This window comes from Rhinoderma darwinii, chromosome 4, assembly GCF_050947455.1.
Source record: "Rhinoderma darwinii isolate aRhiDar2 chromosome 4, aRhiDar2.hap1, whole genome shotgun sequence".
Lineage (NCBI taxonomy): Eukaryota > Metazoa > Chordata > Amphibia > Anura > Rhinodermatidae > Rhinoderma > Rhinoderma darwinii.
In genome coordinates this window covers 322,895,031-322,918,078 of record NC_134690.1, presented here as the reverse complement: position 1 = coordinate 322,918,078, position 23,048 = coordinate 322,895,031, and the positions used below count along the sequence as shown (strand labels likewise).

Below are 23,048 nucleotides of genomic sequence, written 5' to 3'. Positions count from 1 at the left end.
AATCATTTGGTATACTTAGTATACCAAAGCATTATTGTCTGTCAGTGTAAAACTGACAGGCAATCTATTAGGCCATGCCTCTGGCCTAATAGGCAAATGCCCAGGACAAGCCTAGGCGCCTTTATTAGGCCCCCGGCTACCATGACACCCCATCGGAGGCCCGCGATTGCATTTACAGGCCGCCGATGGGTGAGAGAGGGTGCTCCCTCCCTCTGTAAACGATTTAAATGATGCGGTCGCTATTGACCGCAGCATTTAACGGGTAAAACTAAAAGTAAACTTCGATCGCTACCGTTGGAGCAGGAGCCAGGCTGTCATCAGACAGCCGAGCACCCGCTCCAGCCTGCAGGGGACACTGACTAGGCTGCCGTAACAAGGTGGCGGCCTAGCCTAAGGCCCCTTAGTGAAAAGGCATATTGGTGGTCACTAAGGGGTTAAAGGTGTCCATATTTATGCAACCACATTATTTTTATTTTTAATTTATATTTTTCCACCTTAAAAGATTTCAGTTTGTTTTTCAATGGAATTGTACAGATTATAGGTGACATTAAAAGGTGGAAAAAGTTCTGAAATATCTTGGACTGATTTTGTAACATGACAAAAACGAGCATTTTAACAGAGGTGTGTAGACTTCTTATATCCGATGTATGTCGTATACTGCGTATGTGGATACGTACGGAGTATGCACCGGGGGCTGTAGTGTGATGTGAATAGAGCCTAAGGGCTCATTCAGACGAGCGCGTATCTCGTCTGTGTGACAGCCGTTGAAACAATGGCCGTCACATGGACTCATGTATTTCGATGGGGCCGGCCACACGACCGTTGTTTCAACGGAGCGTGTAAAGGGCCGTGAAAAAATAGGACATGTCTCTAGTCTATGGGGGATCCGTGACAACGCGTCCAAGCACGGGTGCACCTCGGACATGAAAAACGGCAGTTTTTCACATTCGAGTTTAGCTGCGCTCGTCTGAATTTAGCCTTAGGCTTAATCAGAGATAAGCAAACCCATTATATTCATTAACGGAGAACTAAACACGTAACACATCATTTTTACTTCTTTAGTACATCATTTAATGTAATACTTCCATGAGAATATATTGTAATGTAACATTAACAAAAAAAAGTGAAAGATGCTCTTCAAATTATAATATATATTTTTTTAAATGGTTAGCGAATAAGAACTCTTAGGCTTTATTCACACACGTTCTTTTAACGGCCGTCACACGGCTGTTTTCAGAACAATTATGTTCTATGGGTGTATTCACATGGCCGTTTTTTTTAACGGCCCGTGAATAATGGCCGTCAAAAAATAGGACATGTCTTATTTTTGGCCGTTTTCACGGACTGACGGCCCCCATAGAAGTCAATGGATCCGTTTTTAACGCCTGTCAATACATGTAACAACCGTTGAAAACTGATCTGGGACATGGGGATTGGCTATCAGGGCTCGATGGCACTCACCGATGCAGCGCAGACCTCTTCAGGTGTGGTCTCTCGTCTTCACGGGTACTGCGAAGGTGACGCAATGACGTCATCGCGCCGTCTTCACATATCCCGTGAAGACGAGAAACCACGCGTGAAGACAAGCTGCATCGGTGAGTGTCATCGCGTCGCCGCTGATCCCGTGAAGACGAGAGACCTTACCTGAAGAAGACAGCGCTGCATCGGTGAGTATGTAGGGCATTCATGTCGGGCTGTGTGGCATCATCTACATCGGGGCAGTGTGGCATCATATACAGGGAGGTGTGTGGCATCATATACAGGGAGGTGTGTGGCATCATATACAGGGAGGTGTGTGGCATCATATACAGGCAGGTGTGTGGCATCATATACAGGGAGGTGTGTGGCATCATATACAGGCAGGTGTGTGGCATCATATACAGGGAGGTGTGTGGCATCATATACAGGGAGGTGTGTGGCATCATATACAGGGAGGTGTGTGGCATCATATACAGGGAGGTGTGTGGCATCATATACAGGGAGGTGTGTGGCATCATATACAGGGAGGTGTGTGGCATCATATACAGGGAGGTGTGTGGCATCATATACAGGGAGGTGTGTGGCATCATATACAGGGAGGTGTGTGGCATCATATACAGGGAGGTGTGTGGCATCATATACAGGGAGGTGTGTGGCATCATATACAGGGAGGTGTGTGGCATCATATACAGGGAGGTGTGTGGCATCATATACAGGGAGGTGTGTGGCATCATATACAGGGAGGTGTGTGGCATCATATACAGGGAGGTGTGTGGCATCATATACAGGGAGGTGTGTGGCATCATATACAGGGAGGTGTGTGGCATCATATACAGGGAGGTGTGTGGCATCATATACAGGGAGGTGTGTGGCATCATATACAGGGAGGTGTGTGGCATCATATACAGGGAGGTGTGTGGCATCATATACAGGGAGGTGTGTGGCATCATATACAGGGAGGTGTGTGGCATCATATACAGGGAGGTGTGTGGCATCATATACAGGGAGGTGTGTGGCATCATATACAGGGAGGTGTGTGGCATCATATACAGGGAGGTGTGTGGCATCATATACAGGGAGGTGTGTGGCATCATATACAGGGAGGTGTGTGGCATCATATACAGGGAGATGTGTGGCATCATATACAGGGAGGTGTGTGGCATCATATACAGGGAGGTGTGTGGCATCATATACAGGGAGGTGTGTGGCATCCTATACAGGGAGGTGTGTGGCATCATATACAGGGAGGTGTGTGGCATCATATAAAGGGAGGTGTGTGGCATCACATACAGGGAGGTGTGTGGCATCATATACAGGGAGGTGTGTGGCACCATATACAGGGAGGTGTGAGGCATCATATACAGGGAGGTGTGTGGCATCACATACAGGGAGGTCTGTGGCATCACATACAGGGAGGTCTGTGGCATCACATACAGGGAGGTGTGTGGCATCACATACAGGGAGGTGTGTGGCATCATATACAGGGAGGTGTGTGGCATCATATACATGGAGGTGTGTGGCATCATATACAGGGAGGTGTGTGGCATCATATACATGGAGGTCTGTGGCATCACATACAGGGAGGTCTGTGGCATCACATACATGGAGGTGTGTGGCATCATATACAGGGAGGTGTGTGGCATCATATACAGGGAGGTGTGTGGCATCATATACAGGGAGGTGTGTGGCATCATATACAGGCAGGTGTGTGGCATCATATACAGGGAGGTGTGTGGCATCATATACAGGGAGGTGTGTGGCATCATATACAGGGAGGTGTGTGGCATCATATACATGGAGGTGTGTGGCATCATATACATGGAGGTGTGTGGCATCATATACAGGGAGGTGTGCGGCATCATATACAGGGAGGTCTGTGGCATCATATACATGGAGGTGTGTGGCATCATATACATGGAGGTGTGTGGCATCATATACAGGAGGTGTGTGGCATCATATACAGGGAGGTGTGTGGCATCATATACAGGGAGGTGTGTGGCATCATATACAGGGAGGTGTGTGGCATCATATACAGGGAGGTGTGTGGCATCATATACAGGGAGATGTGTGGCATCATATACATGGAGGTGTGTGGCATCATATACAGGGAGGTGTGCGGCATCATATACAGGGAGGTGTGCGGCATCATATACAGGGAGGTGTGCGGCATCATATACAGGGAGGTGTGCGGCATCATATACAGGGAGGTGTGCGGCATCACATACAGGGAGGTGTGTGGCATCATATACAGGGAGGTGTGTGGCTTCATATACAGGGAGGTGTGTGGCATTATATACAGGGAGGTGTGTGGCATCATATACATGGAGGTGTGTGGCATCATATACAGGGAGGTGTGTGGCATCATATACAGGGAGGTGTGCGGCATCATATACTGGGAGGTGTGCGGCATCATATACAGGGAGGTGTGTGGCATCATATACAGGGAGGTGTGTGGCATCATATACAGGGAGGTGTGTGGCATCATATACAGGGAGGTGTGTGGCATCACATACAGGGAGGTGTGTGGCATCACATACAGGGAGGCGTGTGGAATCATATACAGGGAGGTGTGTGGCATCACATACAGGGAGGTGTGTGGCATCATATACAGGGAGGTGTGTGGCTTCATATACATGGAGGTGTGTGGCATCATATACAGGGAGGTGTGCGGCATCATATACAGGGAGGTGTGTGGCATCATATACAGGGAGGTGTGTGGCATCATATACAGGGAGGTGTGTGGCATCATATAAAAGGAGGGCTGTGTGGCTTCATTTACCGGGAGGCTGTAAATAGTGTCTAGGTGAACATGTGACCTTCCTTTGGGTGTTCTCTGGGGGTTAGGACAAAAAAAGCCTGACCAATGAAATTCATCAGTTTTTTTGTTTTAACGGCCATGAAAAACTGATGCAAAACGGATGTCAAACAGACAATAAAAACAGACAGACGGACTGGAAATGGATGAAAATTTGGAGACGCACCGATGCAAAATGGCCATGAAAAACTGACAGTTGATCAGTTTTTAATGGACATTTTTTTTCACTGTCGTGTGAATATAGACTTACAATTACTATAGTGGAAATACTTACCACAGAAAGGCACGCATGGTGGATTAATTGACCTGAGTTTAGCCAAGTATTTCTTCTGATGGTCTTCACTCAATTCATGAGCTTCTTCTAGAATCTTCCTCTGACGACTAGGAACTTGCTATACAGAGATATAACAGAAAATATACATACATTAATAAAAAAAGAAAAATACATGGCTAAACTAGATTACATAAGCACAACAAGTACAAGGACATATTGCCAGGTACATAGTCACTTGTGCATTAGATTACAGGATGGGCGACATGAAGAGGTTAGTAAAATTAAACACCACAACGCGCCTACAGATCATCCCTTAATTTAATGTTCCAAATAATGTAATGACAATTTTTTTTTAAATAATTTTGTCGCTATATGCGGAGAACCATAACTTTTTTTTATTTTTCGGTCGATGCAGCTGTGTGAGGGCCTGTTTTTTGTGGGGCCTGCTGTAGTTTTGATTTCTATCACTTTTTATAAAAAAATTTGGGGCAGGCAAAGTGACCAAACAGCAGCAATTCTGACGTTTTTTAATTGATTTATTGCGTTCATCATGCGGTATGAAAAACCGCTGTATTGTAATAGTGGCGCATTCGTAATGATCCAAACTAATATGCAGCTGACAACCGCTCTGTATGGAGAAGGCTTAGCTCTTGAGCCTGCTCCATACCACCCCCCCTCCCCCCCAGACTATGACGTACATGTACTTCAAATGTCAAGCAGGGGTTAATCGATCCAATCAAGTTGGTGGACTTGTTATTTCTATGGCTTCAAAATGATCAGTTCCAACTGACTGGCCAAGCAGGACCAGGTAACCGCATCCATGGCACCTTACATATTAAAGTGAGTGGTTGCAGCCATGTGGTCCTGCTTCACGAGTTACCCAGTTGAGATGCTTAGTTGGCATACAGGGCACGCTTTCTAGAGGTGCCTGCACAAGAGTTTGGTGAAGGCACTTACCAGGGGAACGAGCACCAGCTTTCTTTTACTAGGGCATCTGTTAGGCACTCTAAGGCTGGCCTAACACTTGAGACAGCAGTCAGCCGAACGATCGTTTGGCCGACAGCTATTCCTTCCCACTCCCCCATATGCATGTATTTTTAATAGGGAGAAGGTAGAAAGCCGCTGCCAGACTCCTCTGACAGCGGTTTATCTACTAACGGAAAAATGATCGGGCATGTTGAAATTTAACACACCAGACTTTTCTTTCCCTTGGCATCTACCATCAGGGGAGAGTCGGGATACCGCCATACACATTAGATGGTCGGCCAGTCCAGCCCGTCTTTAGTGGGTTCAGCCGACTTACATTTAATGTGTATGTCCACTTTAAATTAAAGGGGTCTGCTGTGGTGACCGATTCCTTTTAAGTCTTTAACTGACTAATGAGACGAGTAAAACGTTTCCCTGACTACTATTGATTGTCACATTAATATGCACTCACCTCAAAGGTATTATCAAGTCTGTAGATTGGTGAAGAGTTCATGGCACTTACAACTTCAAGTACTCCATTAAAATTGTTTAGCTCTTGAAAGATCTGTAGGATTTCAATGATGCGACTCACAACAACCACCCGCTCCTCGAGGTTTTCTGTTTCTACAATACATCTGTGGGGCAATAAAGGAAAAAAACATAAATATTTCAATGCTAAATTCATAATCAAAACAGCCAAAATGTAAAAATTGGACATTAGGCAAGTAAAGGTAAGCTTAAAAAAAAAATAAAATAAAAAAAAAAAAGTCATATGTGCCAGGTGAAAAATGGGTTTATAAGAGGGTAGTGCTCAAACTATTTCAACCCCCTATGCTACAAAATAAGGTTTGTTACTGTTGTGGCGTGTTAATGTGAAGCACGTGGGCACTAAGCTGGAGTATCACACAAGCCAGTTTTGCTATTCAGCCACCACTCTCCAAAGTGGTTATCAGGTTGCCCCAAGTGCAACTGAAAAGTGGTCACATCAAACAGGGAACCTCCTTAACCCATTAGAGACCGCCAATACACCTTTTTACGGCGGTCACTAATGGGCTTTATTCTGATGCATGCGCCTTTTCACGGGCAGCCCTGTTCTAACGGGTGAGATCGATCTCAGTATCGATCTTACCCATTTAACCCCTCAGATGCAGCGCTCAATAGCGAGCGCCGCATCTGAGTGGTTTTGGAGAGAGAGAGGGAGGGAGCTCCCTCTCTCATCGCACCAGTACCCGGCAATAAGATCGTCGGATGTCATGTCTTCTATGGCAGCCGGGGGCCTAATAAAGGCCCCCACGTCTGCCTGTAGTAAATGCCTGCTAGGGCATGCCGGAGGCTTGGCCTAGCAGATGCCTGTCCGTTTTAAACAGACAGGCAGTAATACACTGCAATACTGGAGTGTATTATAAAAGCGATTGGATTATCGCATAGTAAAGTGGGACTAGTAAAAAAAAAGTTTAACAAAGTTAATAAAAAAAAAAATGTAAAACCCTTACAAAATGCTTTATTATTAAAAAACAAAATACAGTAAAAAAGTTACACATATTTGGTATCACCGCGTCCGTAACAACCCCAACTAAAGAGATTACAATATTTAACCCGCACGGTGAACGCCGTAAAAAATAAAATAAAAAACAATGTAAACATTGCTGTTTTCTGTGAATCCTGCCATAAAAAATATGTGATAAAAAGTGATGAAAAAGTCGCATCTACTCCAAAATGGTACCAATAAAAACTACAAGTCTTCCCGCAAAACAAAAGCCCTCAAACAACTACATCGGTGGAAAAATAAAAACGTTATGGCTCTTCAAATATGTAGACACAGAATCAAATAATTTTGAAAACAAAAAGTGTTTTTACTGTGTAAAAGTAGTAAAAAGTTATTGTGTTATTTAGACCACACGGTAAACGGCGTAGATTTAGGACACAAAAAAAGGAGTGGCAAAATGTCAAGGTTTTTTTCTATTCCCCCTCAAAAAAGTTAATAAAAGTTAATCAATAAATAATATGTACCCCAAAATGGTGCTATTAAAAAATAAAACTTGTCCCGCAAAAAAAAAGACCTTATACAGCTATGTCGATACAAAAATAAAAAAGTTATAGCTCCTGGGATGATACGATGGAAAAACGTAAAAAAAATGCTTGTCATTAAGGTTTAAAATAGGCTGGTCATTAAGGGCTTAACTAAACATTTAGTAAGATTATAACACCTTCCTTAGGCCCCATGCACACGAACGTAAAAACGCCCGTAATTACGGGCCCATAGACTTCTATTGGCCACGGGTACCTCCCCGTATGCTTACGGGAAGGTGCCCGTGCCGTTGAAAAATATAGAACATGTCTTATTTCAGGCCGTAATAACGGGAGCGTTGCTAGGCGATGTCAGGGGATAGTCACTGTCCAGGGTGCAGAAATAGTTAAACGATCGGCAGCACCCTGGACAGTGACTACCGATCACAATATAGATCAACCTGTAAAAAATAAATAAAAAAATAAAAAAGGCGTTCATACTTACCCAGAACTCCCTGCTTCTTCTTCCAGTCCGGCCTCCTGGGATGACGTTTCAGCTCATGTGACCGCTGCAGCCAATCACAGGCTGCAGCGGTCTCATGGACTGTCGCGTCATCCAGGGAGGTTGGGCTGGATGTCGAAAAAGGGACGCGTCACCAAGACAACGGCTGGGTAAGTATGAATTTCTTTTACTTTTACTGCGGAAAGGGCTGTCCCTTCTCTCTATCCTGCACTGATAGAGAGAAGGGGCTGCCGATTAGTGCAGTGAAAACGTGCCCGTAAATACTGGTGCAATACGGGTCAAATACGTGTGTCCAAGGACCCGTATTTACAGGAGGAAAAAAATAAGTTCGTGTGCATGAGGCCTTACTTTGAAGAACAGTACACATGGTTCTCCAACATTTTATTGTTCACAAAACCTATGCCAGTTATTTATTTCTGGTAAACACTTCTCAGCGTGTGAACTAGTCCTAAAACACTGGAGGATGCTCATCTGTACAATGTATAGGGCACACCAAGAATGATAACTCGAAAGAAGACTTTACTTTTACTTTGTATCTAAAGTCGCAAGCATAACTTGATAAGAAAAAAGCAGAACTGGATAAAATAGAGACAAGACTGTACTCTGAATGTATATGCTTCATTGGTAACAAACTCCAGCATATCAAGTAGGCTTAGAAGAGATACCCAATTTGATACCTTAATGTATATATGTAGCCATACTTAAAGTGAAATTAAAATTCAGCTTTGGGTCAGTCTCATGGAACTCTACATCTCCTCAAATCTTTACTTACTTGAATGCCAACATTTCAGAGATTACGTGCTGTCCTCTACTAGGTTGAGCTGGCCATGACAACCGAAACTGAACAGCACTGGCATGAGTCACTTCATATTTTTGTAAATGCATGTATTAAAACGTTCATGCAAAGTGGTGATCTCCACTTAGCCTACTTTTCCTTTGGACATGGTCTATACGGAAAGCAAAGTAGTTGTCTCATCAAGACTACCCACTTTTTTTTTTTACAATGGAGCCGGTCTGGGGAACAGTAAATATCGGCAGGGAAGTCTACGGCTGGCAATCCATTTCCCTTGTAACGGCCAACCATGTAACAGGTGGCCGTGCTGACCAGAGCAAGAACCACTCATTGTTGGGAGAATAATAGAGAGGGTCCTGAGCAGGAGACCCCCTCTATGACGTCCAATCAAAATATAGTATTACCAACGATGACAGCTGAGATATACTGCCCTATTTATGGAGTTATTCCCATCATTTGTGATTGGTGTGTGTGTGTGTGTGTGTGTGTGTTGGGGGGGGGGGGGCGCACACTTATGGAACTCCAAGGGTCTAGACTACAGATTTAACGATGCATCCCCTTCTCAGTTTTTCCCTGCACAGCAGCGCTCCTAGCCAGCCGGCTGTGAAGAGAACTGCAGCATGGCCTAATTCACTTCAAGAGAGCTGTGTTGCATTTCCCTGTACAGCGGGTGGCCGGGAGTGTCGCTACGCAGTGGAAAACAGAGAAGGGGCTGCAGCGCTTATCCATGTTTATTTTTTAAGAACGCTGTTGACCTCAGTTTGAGAAACTCATTGGCACAAAAGACCCAAGAGAACATTAAAGGTGGCAAAAACAGGCTCGATATTGGAAAAACAATAAAAATCTAAATTTGTTCATATACAAATACTACAACAATAACACAAGAGGATGTGAGGAATGCAGGAAACCAGTCCAGTTAAAAGGTGCCAGATTTACTGAGTTTCCAGGTATTAACAAGACGTAAACAGTTTTCCCCAAGTAGGTAATTTAAAAGTTCCTCTTATGCGGGTGATGAAAACAGGAGCATTATGCGAAGTACTGGCAACGCTCCATGAAGGTACATTACACAACAATGGCTGAGGCAAATAGACTTCAAGGAAGCACACAGCTTGATACACAATGGAAAGTAAAATCGTGAGCCGTTACTTTCAAAATAACATTTTCCAAAATAGTCAGTAAACATTCTGCCTTAAGTAATATGTGGAAAGTTATTTATTATTAAAAAGGTCAGAAACAACTAGCAACATTGTTCACTTACCTTGTAAAACCCTTCCTTGCCATTTCCTTGGTTTAAAACCGTAATATAATCATATATATAATTTTTTTTTTTAACCTTTTATTGGGTAGTAAAGTAATAAACGTGTGTCCAGTTGTATTGACATATTGAGAAAGCATAAGGGAAAGGATGAAACATTAAAGGGCTGGTCAAGGATTAGAAAAAAGATTTGTGCCCCCCCCCCCAAGCAACAGCGCCACATCTGTTCATGGGTCGTGCCTGGTAATGCAGCTCATCCCCATGCATGTGACGCAGTTCCTGGAAAAAAAAAATATTCCAGTTTTTAGTCTTGGACAAAGCCTTAGACAAAACACACTTTACATACATAACGTACTATAGACTACCATTTTAAGAAAGGCTACAAAATATGTGGACACATGGGTTAAAGACGTCACATACAGGGTTGCATCAAGGCAATATAAAGTTTTAGCGTTAGGGTATGTTCACACGAGGGCGTCCGTAACGGCTGAAATTACGGGGATGTTTCAGCCTGAAAACATCCCCGTAATTTCAGCCGTACCGGCATGTGCAGGCGCTTGAACGCCGCGTCAATTACGGATGTAATTGGCGCTGCTATTCATTGGAGTCAATGAATAACGGCTCCAATTACGGCCAAAGAAGTGACAGGTCACTTCTTTGACGCGGGCGTCTATTTACGCGCCGTCATTTGACAGCGGCGCGTAAATTACGCCTCGTGTGAACAGACAAACGTCTGCCCATTGCTTTCAATGGGCAAATGTTTGTCAGCGCTATTGAGGCGCTATTTTCGGACGTAATTCGGGGCAAAACCGCCCGATTTACGTCCGTAAATAGGCCGTGTGAACATACCCTTAATGTTGATCAATGTCAAACAGCTGATATCCCCAATTCAGAAACATATGGGTGATCTAAAAAAATACATTTAAGCGGGTTGTCTCACTAAAACATTAGGGTATATGGACATCATAGAGTGGGATCACTCGCTAAGAAACCCCTATCATGAGCATGGGTGCAGAGGCACTGACAAAGAGCGGACCTGGCCTTTCTATGTATAAGATGGATGGTCTTTCTTATGGATTGCCGCCACCTAGTGGAAAGTTCTGGCTGGCTGCAGCAATATGTAACAGCCAGGGGTTTTTGATGGCCACCTTCTATTATAAAAGGGGGTCTTCATGAGACAAACGCTTTAATTGAGTTGGCCTAATAGATGCAATACGAATAAGTTGTTGCAATATTTCTTATAGTTATGAAAATAAAAAGCATTCAGTAGTAGTTGGGCACAATGAGACCAGTTCAGGTGTAACTTGTATTTCTAAAAAACATTCCACGTAGAATTTAGAGAGAATTCACAAGAGTTCTGCCGACAGCTATCTAACATGTATGGCCAGTTAGGCGAAGTCGGCTACAACTCTTGGCAAAAGATCTGGTGACAATTAAGAAGTCCTAATCTACCACTAACCTGCGAGTTCAGCAATCCATGTTTACTGGTATAATACCCCATACTGTCCTGTGCAAAGAAGAATGATCATATGAAAGTTAGATAAGACTTACTTTTCGAACCATAAGGTGAGATTGGTTGTGTGCCGGATCATTTTTAAGAGGTTGGGGGAGTTCACTTCTTTATCTTCTTTAGTCCATACACTTCCGACAAGCTCAGAAGACTGAACAGCCCTACAAAAGAGATAAAACAATATATAAAGAACCATTGTCTGTTCCTCAACATTTTCATTTACCATCCTGAACTAGTCCTGCTCATTTGCTGAGTGTTTGTTACAATGAATCAGTCTAGGCAATCATTTGTGCGGTAAACAGATAAGCAAAACTAATCTCTATCCTAGACTTAATGCCCTATTACATCGTTGATCGTCTCTCGTTTGCTCCTGTCTCACGGAGCTATGGATGGGGACTAGCGGTTGTTACTCCGTTCACTCGTCCCCATACATTATTATCATGTCGGCAGCGCGTCTCCCTGTGTGACAAAGATAATATTTAACTTTTTTAAAACGATACAATCAGCAGATGATCGAGCTGATCATCTGCTGATTGGCGTTTTTCAAATCATTTCCATTTTTAAGATCGCTATTTTTTATCTGTAAATGGAAACGTATGTCTGTTGCAATGTATTTTTCCAAGCAAGAGCTGTAAAGGGGGTTTTACACCGGGCAATTATTGGCAACGAGCGTTCTATGAAGGCTTGTCTGCCCGATAATCGGCCAGTGTAAAACCCCCTTTACAGCTCTTGCTTCGAAAAATACATTGCAACAGACATACGTTTCCATTTACAGATAAAAAATAGTGATCTTAAAAATGGAGAGGATTTGAAAAAACCGCCAACCCTCATCAGCAGATCGGAAGACTCAGCGCAGCGCAACATCTATAAAAATTAGCATATGTGACTCGGACTCCCCCCAATCTTCCTGGAGCACACTTGGCCATTCAAATGTCACACTTCCAAGCCGGCTTCCACATTTTCAGGGTAATACTCGTAGGAAGGGAAATCTGGCACACAAACAAACGCTCTCAGAACAGAACTGCTTAGTGGCTGGAAGTCTAAATAATGCACACAAGCAAATGTGGCGCATCATGGCTGAAGGTTTAAAACCTACGCCAAGGCAAACCTAGATATAACATATTGAACATGGAATATTTAAATCATACCTGTATAGATCAGACTCCAACAAGGTCAGTTGCCGGGCTATCTCTATGGGATGTAATGTAAGCAGGTCAAAGGTTTCTGTCTGTCCCGGCCGACTAATGTGCCATTCTATAGAAGGCGGTAAGCTCTCGAATGTTATATTGTGGCTAGGTCCATTGGCTTGCGCTTGCTTTTTACGTTGAATAATCTTTGTGATTGATTCAACCCATTTTTTCATGGCTTTTCCTGCAGACATAAATTCATTAAAAAAAATTACATTATAAAAATCACCTCTAATCTGTCAGTGCAAATCAATTCTGCCATAAAAAGAATATATGGGCTCATAAATTTAAAGAGGTCCTGACAGGTCTGTTCTAGCAAATACTTGTATTCCTCATGGAATAATAATGCTGGAGCACCTTTTCGTAGTACTCTGAATTGTGCTGTTCCTCTGTTATTGCTCCTGGAAATGTATGAATAAGTTGACAACTGGGCCTTACGATTCCCCTTGTCAATAGGGTGTATCCCAGCACAGTCTGATAACGTCAACACTAAATGGACAGTGTTAGAGTGTGTAGGGACACAACCCATTGACAAGGAGAATGGTACCACCCAGTTGTCAATTTATGCATATATTTTCAGGTGGAATAACAGAGGAACAACCACACAGAGTTCTAAGAAAAGGTGATCCAGGATTGTTCTCATGGGGAATGCAAGTATTTGATAAAACAGAGCTGTCAGGAGAGCGGACAGATCCTCTTTAAACATCATACCTCTGACCGTTCCAATAAACTCTTCAAGTCGCACTAACAGATCTGCATCTCGTTCAAAGTCATAGAAATGATGCTCCACCCAATGCCGGCAAACATTCAGAACTCTGAAAGTAAAGGAATGGATTATTTAAAACGGCAACATATGTTTGGCCATGATATGATGATCATATCAATGTATTATTATTTTTATTTAAACTGGAAGTGAGCACCCACAAATAGTGATTTTGCAGGATAAACATTTTTCCAATGGAGAATAAATGTTATTGTGCATTTGAAGTATTTTTCTCAGGTGATAGTAAAACTACACAGTACGATTTTAGCATTTACCACTACCACAAAATGTGAAAGTATCTACAATAAGAGTTCTGACCACGGAAGCATATTTTCATCGATCCCAACCAATTGTTTGGCCCTACAATTTCCCTGTAGCGGTTAACCATGTAATAGGTGGCTGAGCTGACTATGAGAGAGCGAAGACCACTCTTTGTTGGTGGCTCTCCACACTGGCTAATAAAGGGGGTTCTGAGAGGAGACCCACTCTATGACGTCCAATCAAAATATAATATTACGAATGATGACAACAGCAATATACTATCCTATCTAAGGGGTTATTCCCGTCACACAAAGTGATGGCATAGAGCTAGAATATGCCATCACTTCGCACCCGGCGGGGGTCTGACTAATAGGACTCCAGGGGTCTTCAGTGTTGATTTAGCGCTACATCCTACTTCGCAGTTTTTCCTTGCACTGCGGTGATCATAGCCACCCATTCACTTGAATGGAGCAGTGTTGCAGTTCCCTGCACAGCGGGTGGCTGTAAACCTAACAATTATCATCTGGATCATTAATTGGTTATTCCCAACTTGAACATTTATGGCTTATCCATCGGATAGGCTATAAATGTCTGATAGATGCGGTTCCCAGCTCTAGGACCTGCCCCGAGATGACCGTCGCATTTAGGCAGAAAATTAATGGAAGTGAACACGCACATGTGACCGGCTCTCTTCACACCCTTCTATGGGAGATACAAAAAAAGCAGAGACCACTTGCACTTGCCTGGCCACCTCTCCATTCGCTGAATGGACAAAGCAGCCGACGGCCACCTCACCAGGTTGGACGGGGGTCGGGTGAGCCCTGTTCTTAAGATTAGTGCGGATCCTAGGATCTATAAGAAATATATGGCATATTCCGTGAATGTTCAAACTGGGAATACCCTTTTAATGATAATAGTTGTGTCTATGGCCAACTTAATACATTAGTAATAATAATTAGTTCCATAGAACATGCAGCATTTAACTTGGCACAGCAGGACTAGATAAAGAGGCTAGATGGATATTCCTGCTTCCAAAGCTTAGATATGGCATTCGTAACAGATAATTGGGGACTGGCTGATGACCTCCCATTAACTAAAGCCTGAGAGCGGTTCCCAGACATGGCTCCTAGCTTCCCTGAAAAGTTGTATCTGCCTGATCATAGATATCGTAGTGCTCAGGCTGCTCAACCTCACATTTCTATAGCAGTTTACAGCTAGCAGTGTCTGTGCATGATGGGAAATGTTATTTACACATCATATATAGTAATGTCTGAAGCAAATAAAAAATACCATAATCATAAGCTTTCAGGCTCCAATGCAAAACCTGTAACAGGGCCCCACGCCTACCATTTGCTATTAATAACAAAGTTGTCTTTTTATTTGACATTAGAGTCTTTTGGTCCCCTCACGCATTAGGGCCCTGGTGCGACTGTTACATCTGCACCCCTTATAGCTACACCCCTGCCCATAATGCAATGCACTGGTAGGAATGAAAACTGGCGAGAAATGAAATGTGTGTAGAGCGAAACAAGGCCTGAAGAAGCCTCAGGTGCCAGGTAGTATCAGCACCTAATTTTTCCATTGATGTCTATGAATGTTCTTATTGCTGTCACTTAGGGCTTATTCAGACAACAGCGAAAGTCAGCCGTGTGACGGACATTTTTTTTAATGGCCTTCACATGGCTGCGTTAAAATTAATGCTTGTCTATGGGGCTATTCACACAAACGTTTTTTTAACGCACCGTGTGAACGGCCGGGGAAAAAATAGGACATGTCCTATTTTTGCCAGTTTTCCCGGATCCCTCAATAGACTCGGTCGTGTGAATATAGCCTTAAAACCATGTCAAGAAATTGGCACAGGAGAGCAATGGGAAAAAATTATTATTACCTAAAACTTACCGTAACTGTACAGGTTGTACATATTCTTTTCTAAACCTTTTTAACTCTGCACTGAGTGGTTGGTCTCCATTTTCCATGGCAATTCTGTCTGCTTCACTTGGTTCAGGCTCTGGAATCTCAAACCTAGTTATGGACAGAAAAATATTGCGCAAAATAATAATTATGCGTTCGGGGACATAGGTCGACTAGATCCATCTGCAAGCCTCTATAGGATTTCCCATACAAAATAAATGACTAAATAAAATGTAAATAATTACTAGATATGTTATATACGCTGAATAACTTAAGTACAGTATATGGAGTCATTTTCTTTTGATATGAGGGACTTACCTTTCTATAAGAAGGCTCAGAAGTTCCTGTGGTTTGCAGAAAGACCTATATGTTGTGAGAAATGTTCGCACAAAGTTGGGATCTGAAAAAAATTGAATTTTAACAGCATGTGAGAAAGTAAAACTTACATTAGTAAAATCTTTAAGAACTCTCAGAGTCTGAATTGTACGTATGTTGCTCACAGAGATTGTCTACATGTCCGCTGTGATGTAAGTCACTGTTCACATCGGAATCGGAGGTTCCGTTAATATTTTGGGAAAGCTGACAGGTCCTCTTTAAACTTATCAGGAATCATAGTGTATTCAATCAAATGGAAATCCACAAGTCCAGACTGACGTGGTAAGGATGTGCACACACATTGCGGTCAATTTGCATTCAATACCGCAATTTTCTGAAAATCACTGCACTATAGCGCAGTTTTGTGAACATTACAGCAAAAAAAAGCATTTTGACCACGATGTGTGTACACAGCCGCCTTATACAGATGTAGCCAAGTTTATCTGGACTCTGATAAACTGCTAAATACTGCCTACTAAATGACAGCAACACACACAAAACAATTATAAATTCATCGAAATCTTTATTATTACATATAAATAGATGAAAATACATGAAAATGTAAGCATACCCACGATGAAGGATTAACCCCAAGGTCTATAGTCAATCAGATACAGTACATGTTACCACTTGGTCTGTATTTTATTGGCTTATTGTATGCATTTTGCTCTTTATACTTTACTCCAGTCCTAGTATACTTATGTGACTTACATCAATTGTAACATTTACACTTTCCATTTTCTATATGTACTGTATCTGATTGACTATAGACCTTGGGGTTAAACCTTAGAGAGTATGCTTACATTTTCATGTATTTTTATCTATTTATATGTAACAAAGTTTTTCATTGAATTTATACTTATTTTGTGAGGGTTGCTGTCATTTAGTCGGAGGTATTTAATATTTAGACAGCCCCGGTTTTCCTTTTTGGAGCTAGTACAAGCCCCTTTCTCGTAGGTGGTAGTTCTGATATCTTACTGCAGCGTGATATCACACAACAAAAGTCATTGAAAAGCAATGGAAAAAGTAAAGTTAACGTTTGCGGACAGTGTATTTAATGCGTTAAAAGTCAAGCTAAATATGGCTATATCTGTACAGATGTAGCCTTTTTTACCTTGACTTTTAACACATTAAATACACTGACAAGAAAATTTAACTTGACTTTTTCAATGGCTTTTGTTGATGCTCTAGTACACATGCTCAGGGACCGCTTTCACTGGAAATTAAATTAATTACATGGTGGCCTCAAACTTTTGAACAGTATGGTACAAAGCAAGTCAAACTATGTATTTCTATAAAACGTTACCAGACCTAGAATCATGGAACCCTAATGGATTTATGTCATTTGCTTAGTCATGAGACACCTACATAAATCATACAGGCACTCTATTAGTCTGCGTAGTGCACAGTTTACATTTCTAAAGACCGTAAGATGTATAAAATGTAATGGTACCAAGGAGAAGAATGGTCCATTAACTTGACAATAATTGTGTAAGAAATAATAAAGTAATAATATTATAGTTCGAGGGCTAGCCTCCAAATATCGAAGACTCATTTTACACCACGCTGGGGTTATAAGTCAGAGGCATACGTTGAGAGTATTCCTTAATTTATACAATGGACTTATGCCACTGTATAGCCATACAGTGGCATATGTCGGCTATTGGCCACATTGTTAAAAAAAAACAGTCCTTTGGGTCGGTTGTATGGGAGCTTAAGGCTACATTTGGCATAAGCGTCGGGAGCCATGCCGATGCATACGGCATACGTGTTCACATAGCCTAAACTAGTAATAACATTAATGCTTCAGTGTGGTAGGAGAAAACTTGGTGAAGAGAAGAGAAAAAATTTCCACGAAGACACCTGCATACGTAGCTTTAGGCCCCATGCACACGACCGTAAAACCGTGGACCGTACCACGGTCCACGGTTTTACAGACCCATTCTGTTCTATTGGTTGCGGACACCTTTCCGTAGCACTACGGATGGGTGTCCGTGCTGTAGAACCGTGCCGGGAATGATGGAGCATGTCCGATTTTTCGTATTTTACGGGCCGTGCTCCTATACTTTGTATGGGAGCACAACCCGAAAATGCGGCCGGCCGTGCCCACAATCGTGGGCTGTGATTACAGGCACGGTTTGTGTGCATGGGGCCTTAGACTGCATACAAGATCTACCTTCAATAATAAGTGTGGTACAGGATACATAACTAAAAACATTCTTCAGTTGGATTTGTAATATAAACGCTTAAATTAAAGAGGCCCCGTGAACTCTCCTCATATGTCTGTCTTAGTAAATACTTGCATTCCCCATAAAACTATAAGGGTATGATCACACAAGAGACTTTTTGCCGGCAAAATGTTGACCTGCCTGCATTCTCTTTTCCGTGTATTTTGCTGCGTTTTTTTGGCCAAGGCCACTGAGCGCCGCGGGCAAAAAACACAGCGGAAAACAATTTCTCTGCCTCCTATTGATGTCAATGGGAGGTCAGAGACGGAAACGCCTGAAGAAAGAGCATCTTGGTATTTTTCCCGCGAGCGTTTTCTTCCGCTTGCGGGAAAAAGAGGCCTCCACCTCCCATTGAGATCAATGGGAGGCGATTTTGGACATTTTCTTTAGCGCGGTTTTCGCGTCAGAAACAGCGCAACTAAACGCAGTGTGAACTAAGCCTAACTCTGCATTGTGCCATTCTGGTTATTCCTCCTAGAAATGTAAGACAGAGTGAGACTGTGTAGGGGCATACCCTATGGGCAAGGGGAATAGTAACATTCACTTGTCAATTTATGCATTTAAGGGGAAAGAACCGACAGGTCCTCTTGAAAAGGTAACAGTTGGGAGAATCATATTGCTGGGCCTGGCTAAAGGGAGGGGAGGGGTAAAATGTAAATGTATGTGCTTATTAAAGGCTATATATACACTTTTGAATGTAATTTTTTTTTATTGAATCAAAATTAGGAAACCTTCTAATTGATTTTCTATTATTTTTTTAAATGTATAGATTTTTATACGATACAGCTGATGTGTATCCTGTATACATAGAAGCTGTATCGTTCTCTCTGAGCCGAACTCGTCGCTTCAGCTGAACTGACGGATCGGCAGAGAGCTTGGTCACAGGATTCAGCTAATATCGATCACATTTAAGTTAATCAGCTGTAAGATTTGGCTGAGAGAAAGCAATACAGCTTCTATGTATCAGTATACACAGGTGTATTATAAGAAGTGGAAACATTTTTTAATTAAAATAAATTAGAAAGGTTCTTAGAAACACCCCAAAAAATTTAACCAAATGACAAATGTCAAAATCAGGCCTTTTGCGGATCAAAATCAGGCCTTTTTTTTTTTAAATGGCGGTTTGAATAGCAAGGGTCAGTGTGCTGTACGTTGTTAAAGAGAACCTGTCACTAGCTCCTACAAAGCGAGTTATTAGTAATTTCCGCTGTATTTGTGAGTCCAGCGGTGTTTGTTCCTTACTTCTGTGTCCCCCCTTTGCTAAGATATTGCCCCCTCTTTATTTATTAAACAATAAGTAAATGAACCGCTGGCTGGCCAAGTGCGTTGGGCCGCCAGTGATTCTCAATGGGCGTGCGGCTGTTTCCCCCAGACACTCCTAGGCCAGCGTCATCGCGTGAGCTTTACACGAGGACGCTGGCCTAGGAGTGTCCTTAGGTTTCTCAATCGTGGAATCTCTGTGCGGCCACTACCAAAACCTGCATAGAAATTAAACTCAACTAAACACAAGCCAACTCTACCTGATGAGCTTAAATACACAGCGAAACATGCTGGGAAGGTGGTGCTATAATGAAATGAAAACTTCTGCAGGGATACAATATCGGACATGATTCAAGATAACTTCGTGACTATGGTGAGTTATTGTGCACAAAATTCCTGACAGCCTAATTTTCTGTCCCATTTGCTCCAATTGATAATAGACGATGCGGAGGGGACCACAATTTTCTGTGGCCACTCCAACTGTGTGCTTGACCCGAGGCTAGACAAATCTTCCAGTCCGTCTCTAGCTACTTTGCCCTCCCTACTCTCCCTTAAACCCACCACTAGAGATGCTTTTTCCTTTACTAGGCATCAACTATTCACTAGAATTTACCACTTTTTGTTCAAGCCTTTGTTTTTGCCTAATATACAAGTGGCTTCTATTCACACAGTCCCCCGGTCAGATCATAATAAAATCTATTACATGTTTCCTCCCTCCTCTTGCAGCCCCGCACTACAAATTGGACCCTCAATGAATCCTTACTTTCCTTTCCTGAAATTTCTCCTCAAGTCCCATCAGAAAGAATATTTTCAGCTTAATGAACCCTCGATGTCTGTGTCAGTTTCCCTTTGGGAGGCCCATAAATCAGTCCTCTGCCGATTTCTTACCTGCGGGGCTGCCCGGAAAAAGAAAGAACGTCTAGCGTGCCAATCCAAAATTAGAAGCTCAAGTGCACCTTTTGGAGTCTCAATTGAAACAATACGTTACACCTCAGTTGTCGCAAGAGTTAAAATGGGCTCAGCGTGAATTAGACCTAACTGAAACGGCTGAGAGGATTATCTGCTGGTCTGAGCCACGGTATTATACGCTAAACAATAGGAATAGTTCTCGCCTGGCCCGCCGATGTCCAATTCTGATGTTCCCTCCAACAAATTACGCACACAGGTTGGAACCATAACCTCTAACCCTCAGTCGACAGTGCGTGAATTTCACCGTCACTTGGTCTCACCTCTACACTGAATAGGCTACCTGCCGACCTACTTACAATTGAGGATTTTATTTCTGCCACCTCATTGCCGCCCTTCCCCACTCGGATGGCTGATCTTTTAGTACGAGATATTTCTCCTGAAGAGTGTAGAGGCTGCCATTAAAATGTTGAAACTTAGTAAACGGCCAGGCCTTGATCGCTTCACCGTGGTGTACTCTTCATTTTGCTCAACCTGCTCTTTCTCCGCATTCCTGAAGGAAAGTTTTCTCTCTTACTGGTCGACGGCATTGGCTTAGTGCTGGTGGGCAACCGGTCTTGCCCCTCCCTGATCCATCTATTTTGTCCTTTCTTGATGCTCTCTCTTCCCCCCTTTTCCTGTGTACTAGTCTACCGCTCTATGTGGTCTCTTGTGCAATAACTAGTCCATGAGTGAGCACAGTTTTCCTTGGCTAGCTGCCTCTGTACATTCAGCTTTGAGCTGCATTGTGCCTAGATCCTGTGAGCAAACTTAATGCTACTAATTTCTTCCCCCCACGATTTGCTTATAGTTAAGCAATGGCCGAGTACGCTTTATACTATGATGTTATAGATTTATACTATTATGTTATAGATTACTAACTTGCATAAATCAATGGTTTAGGCTTCTGCATCTTCATCCATCAAGCCATCTTTTTGCCCTGTTTATCTGTTACAAATTTTTATTATTCTGTTTTTGCCTGTTTGTACTTATTTGTGATATATCTATTCTCTGACGTATCCCAAAAAAGACTCAAAATAATGGGCATTCTTTATACTCTGCGTACTTGTACTGCAAAATTAAGCAATTTATAGATAGCAGAAAACAATACTGTGACCTACAATTAGCTATAAACAATCTCCCTTGAATTCCTTAAGAAAGGAAACAGACATCTTGCTGACGCACACATGCTATTTTTGAATACAACGACGAAAAAAAAGAAAAGAACCAGAAATAGATCTAGTCAGACGTGGAGAACAATACTTGGTAGGAGAGAGTCAGGACCCAAACAGGGACTGTTTGGAACGCAATTAATTAAGGAAGACAAGATAACAGACAAGTCATTTCCTTAGACTAAAGCTACAGACGTTACTCATTAAGACAAGAGCAGAAGTTTGGATTCCAAAAATAAAGTAACCACGGCAGATCTTTGTTTTCAACTTGGAGGCAAGAACACCCTTCTTCCGTTATCGTCACTTCTAGCCCAGTGCCAAAAAGTCAACTTTTACTGCAAAGTAGGAATGTCAGATGTTTGTCCAGGGATTGAGCCGTGAAGTTATTTTTAATTTCAATAGAAAAAGTCCAGAAAACCAGACTACAAATTCACAATCAAACTGGACAGATGGTAAAGTGAGGCTCTATAGCTTTGAAATAATGGTCTATATGTAAATAGTAATATATGTATATAGTTATCAGCACTATAAAGATAGTTTTTGTAGCTGGCGTAGAATAAAACGCTAAGTTCATAAAGTGTGATAGTAAAACGACCCTTTTTATAGATGCAGCGATTCCCCAATATACTTATCAGAATCAAGGTCAATCTGATAAAAGAGCAGTAGCAAAGAAATTGAATGTCTCACCGCTGCATTGAAGGATTTTCAACAGAATACAGGCTGTCCTGCTCTATTATACGAAGGGTGCTATTCCGATAACAGAACTATATTAAGGAACTCATGTAGGTATAATTCCCTTATATCAATATAGGGTTGCCCTGTGTTCCGCGAACAAACGCTATATATTAGGGAGCTGCATAGCCAGTAATTGCCTCACATATTCTTATTAACAGATTAAATAATAAGCCGGAATCTCAAATTCCCTGCTACTGCTCTTTACAAAACCTCACCACAATTCTGGAGTAGCACACAGGCAGATGGAAAATAGCCAGTGTCTGTTAACGTACCGATGAAGTTGCAGGGAATTTGAGTCCCCTCATATCTACTCTGCTTATAGGAACACTCACTCTTGTGAAGTGAGCGATACCAATATGTGTTAAGGAATTGATAGCTATGCAATTCCTGCATTATTTAAAGGAGTTGTAAAGAATTAAGAAAACATGGCTGCTTTCTTTCAAAAACCGTGCCACACCTGTCCACAGGTTGTGTGTGGTATTACTGCTCTGCTCCATTCACTTCAATAGAACGGAGCTGCGATAATAGACACAAGCCATGGAAAAGCAGCCATGTTTTTCTAATCTTGTACAACCACTTTGACCAATAT

The 23,048-nt window shown here is 42.3% G+C and overlaps 1 protein-coding gene across 1 annotated transcript in view; it reads right to left on the bottom strand.

Annotated features, from left to right (window-relative positions):
• The window catches only part of SOS1 (SOS Ras/Rac guanine nucleotide exchange factor 1), a 142,370-nt gene that overhangs the window by 9,818 nt on the left and 109,504 nt on the right, over window positions 1–23,048 (bottom strand). Inside the window, exons 11-17 of the mRNA XM_075862787.1 lie at window positions 16,063–16,144; window positions 15,733–15,855; window positions 13,521–13,624; window positions 12,771–12,993; window positions 11,664–11,783; window positions 6,007–6,169; window positions 4,569–4,686 (exon numbers count right to left, since the gene is read on the bottom strand). Of these exons, the coding sequence (XP_075718902.1) occupies window positions 4,569–4,686; window positions 6,007–6,169; window positions 11,664–11,783; window positions 12,771–12,993; window positions 13,521–13,624; window positions 15,733–15,855; window positions 16,063–16,144 (933 nt within the window). The remainder of the gene's footprint in view (window positions 1–4,568; window positions 4,687–6,006; window positions 6,170–11,663; window positions 11,784–12,770; window positions 12,994–13,520; window positions 13,625–15,732; window positions 15,856–16,062; window positions 16,145–23,048) is intronic.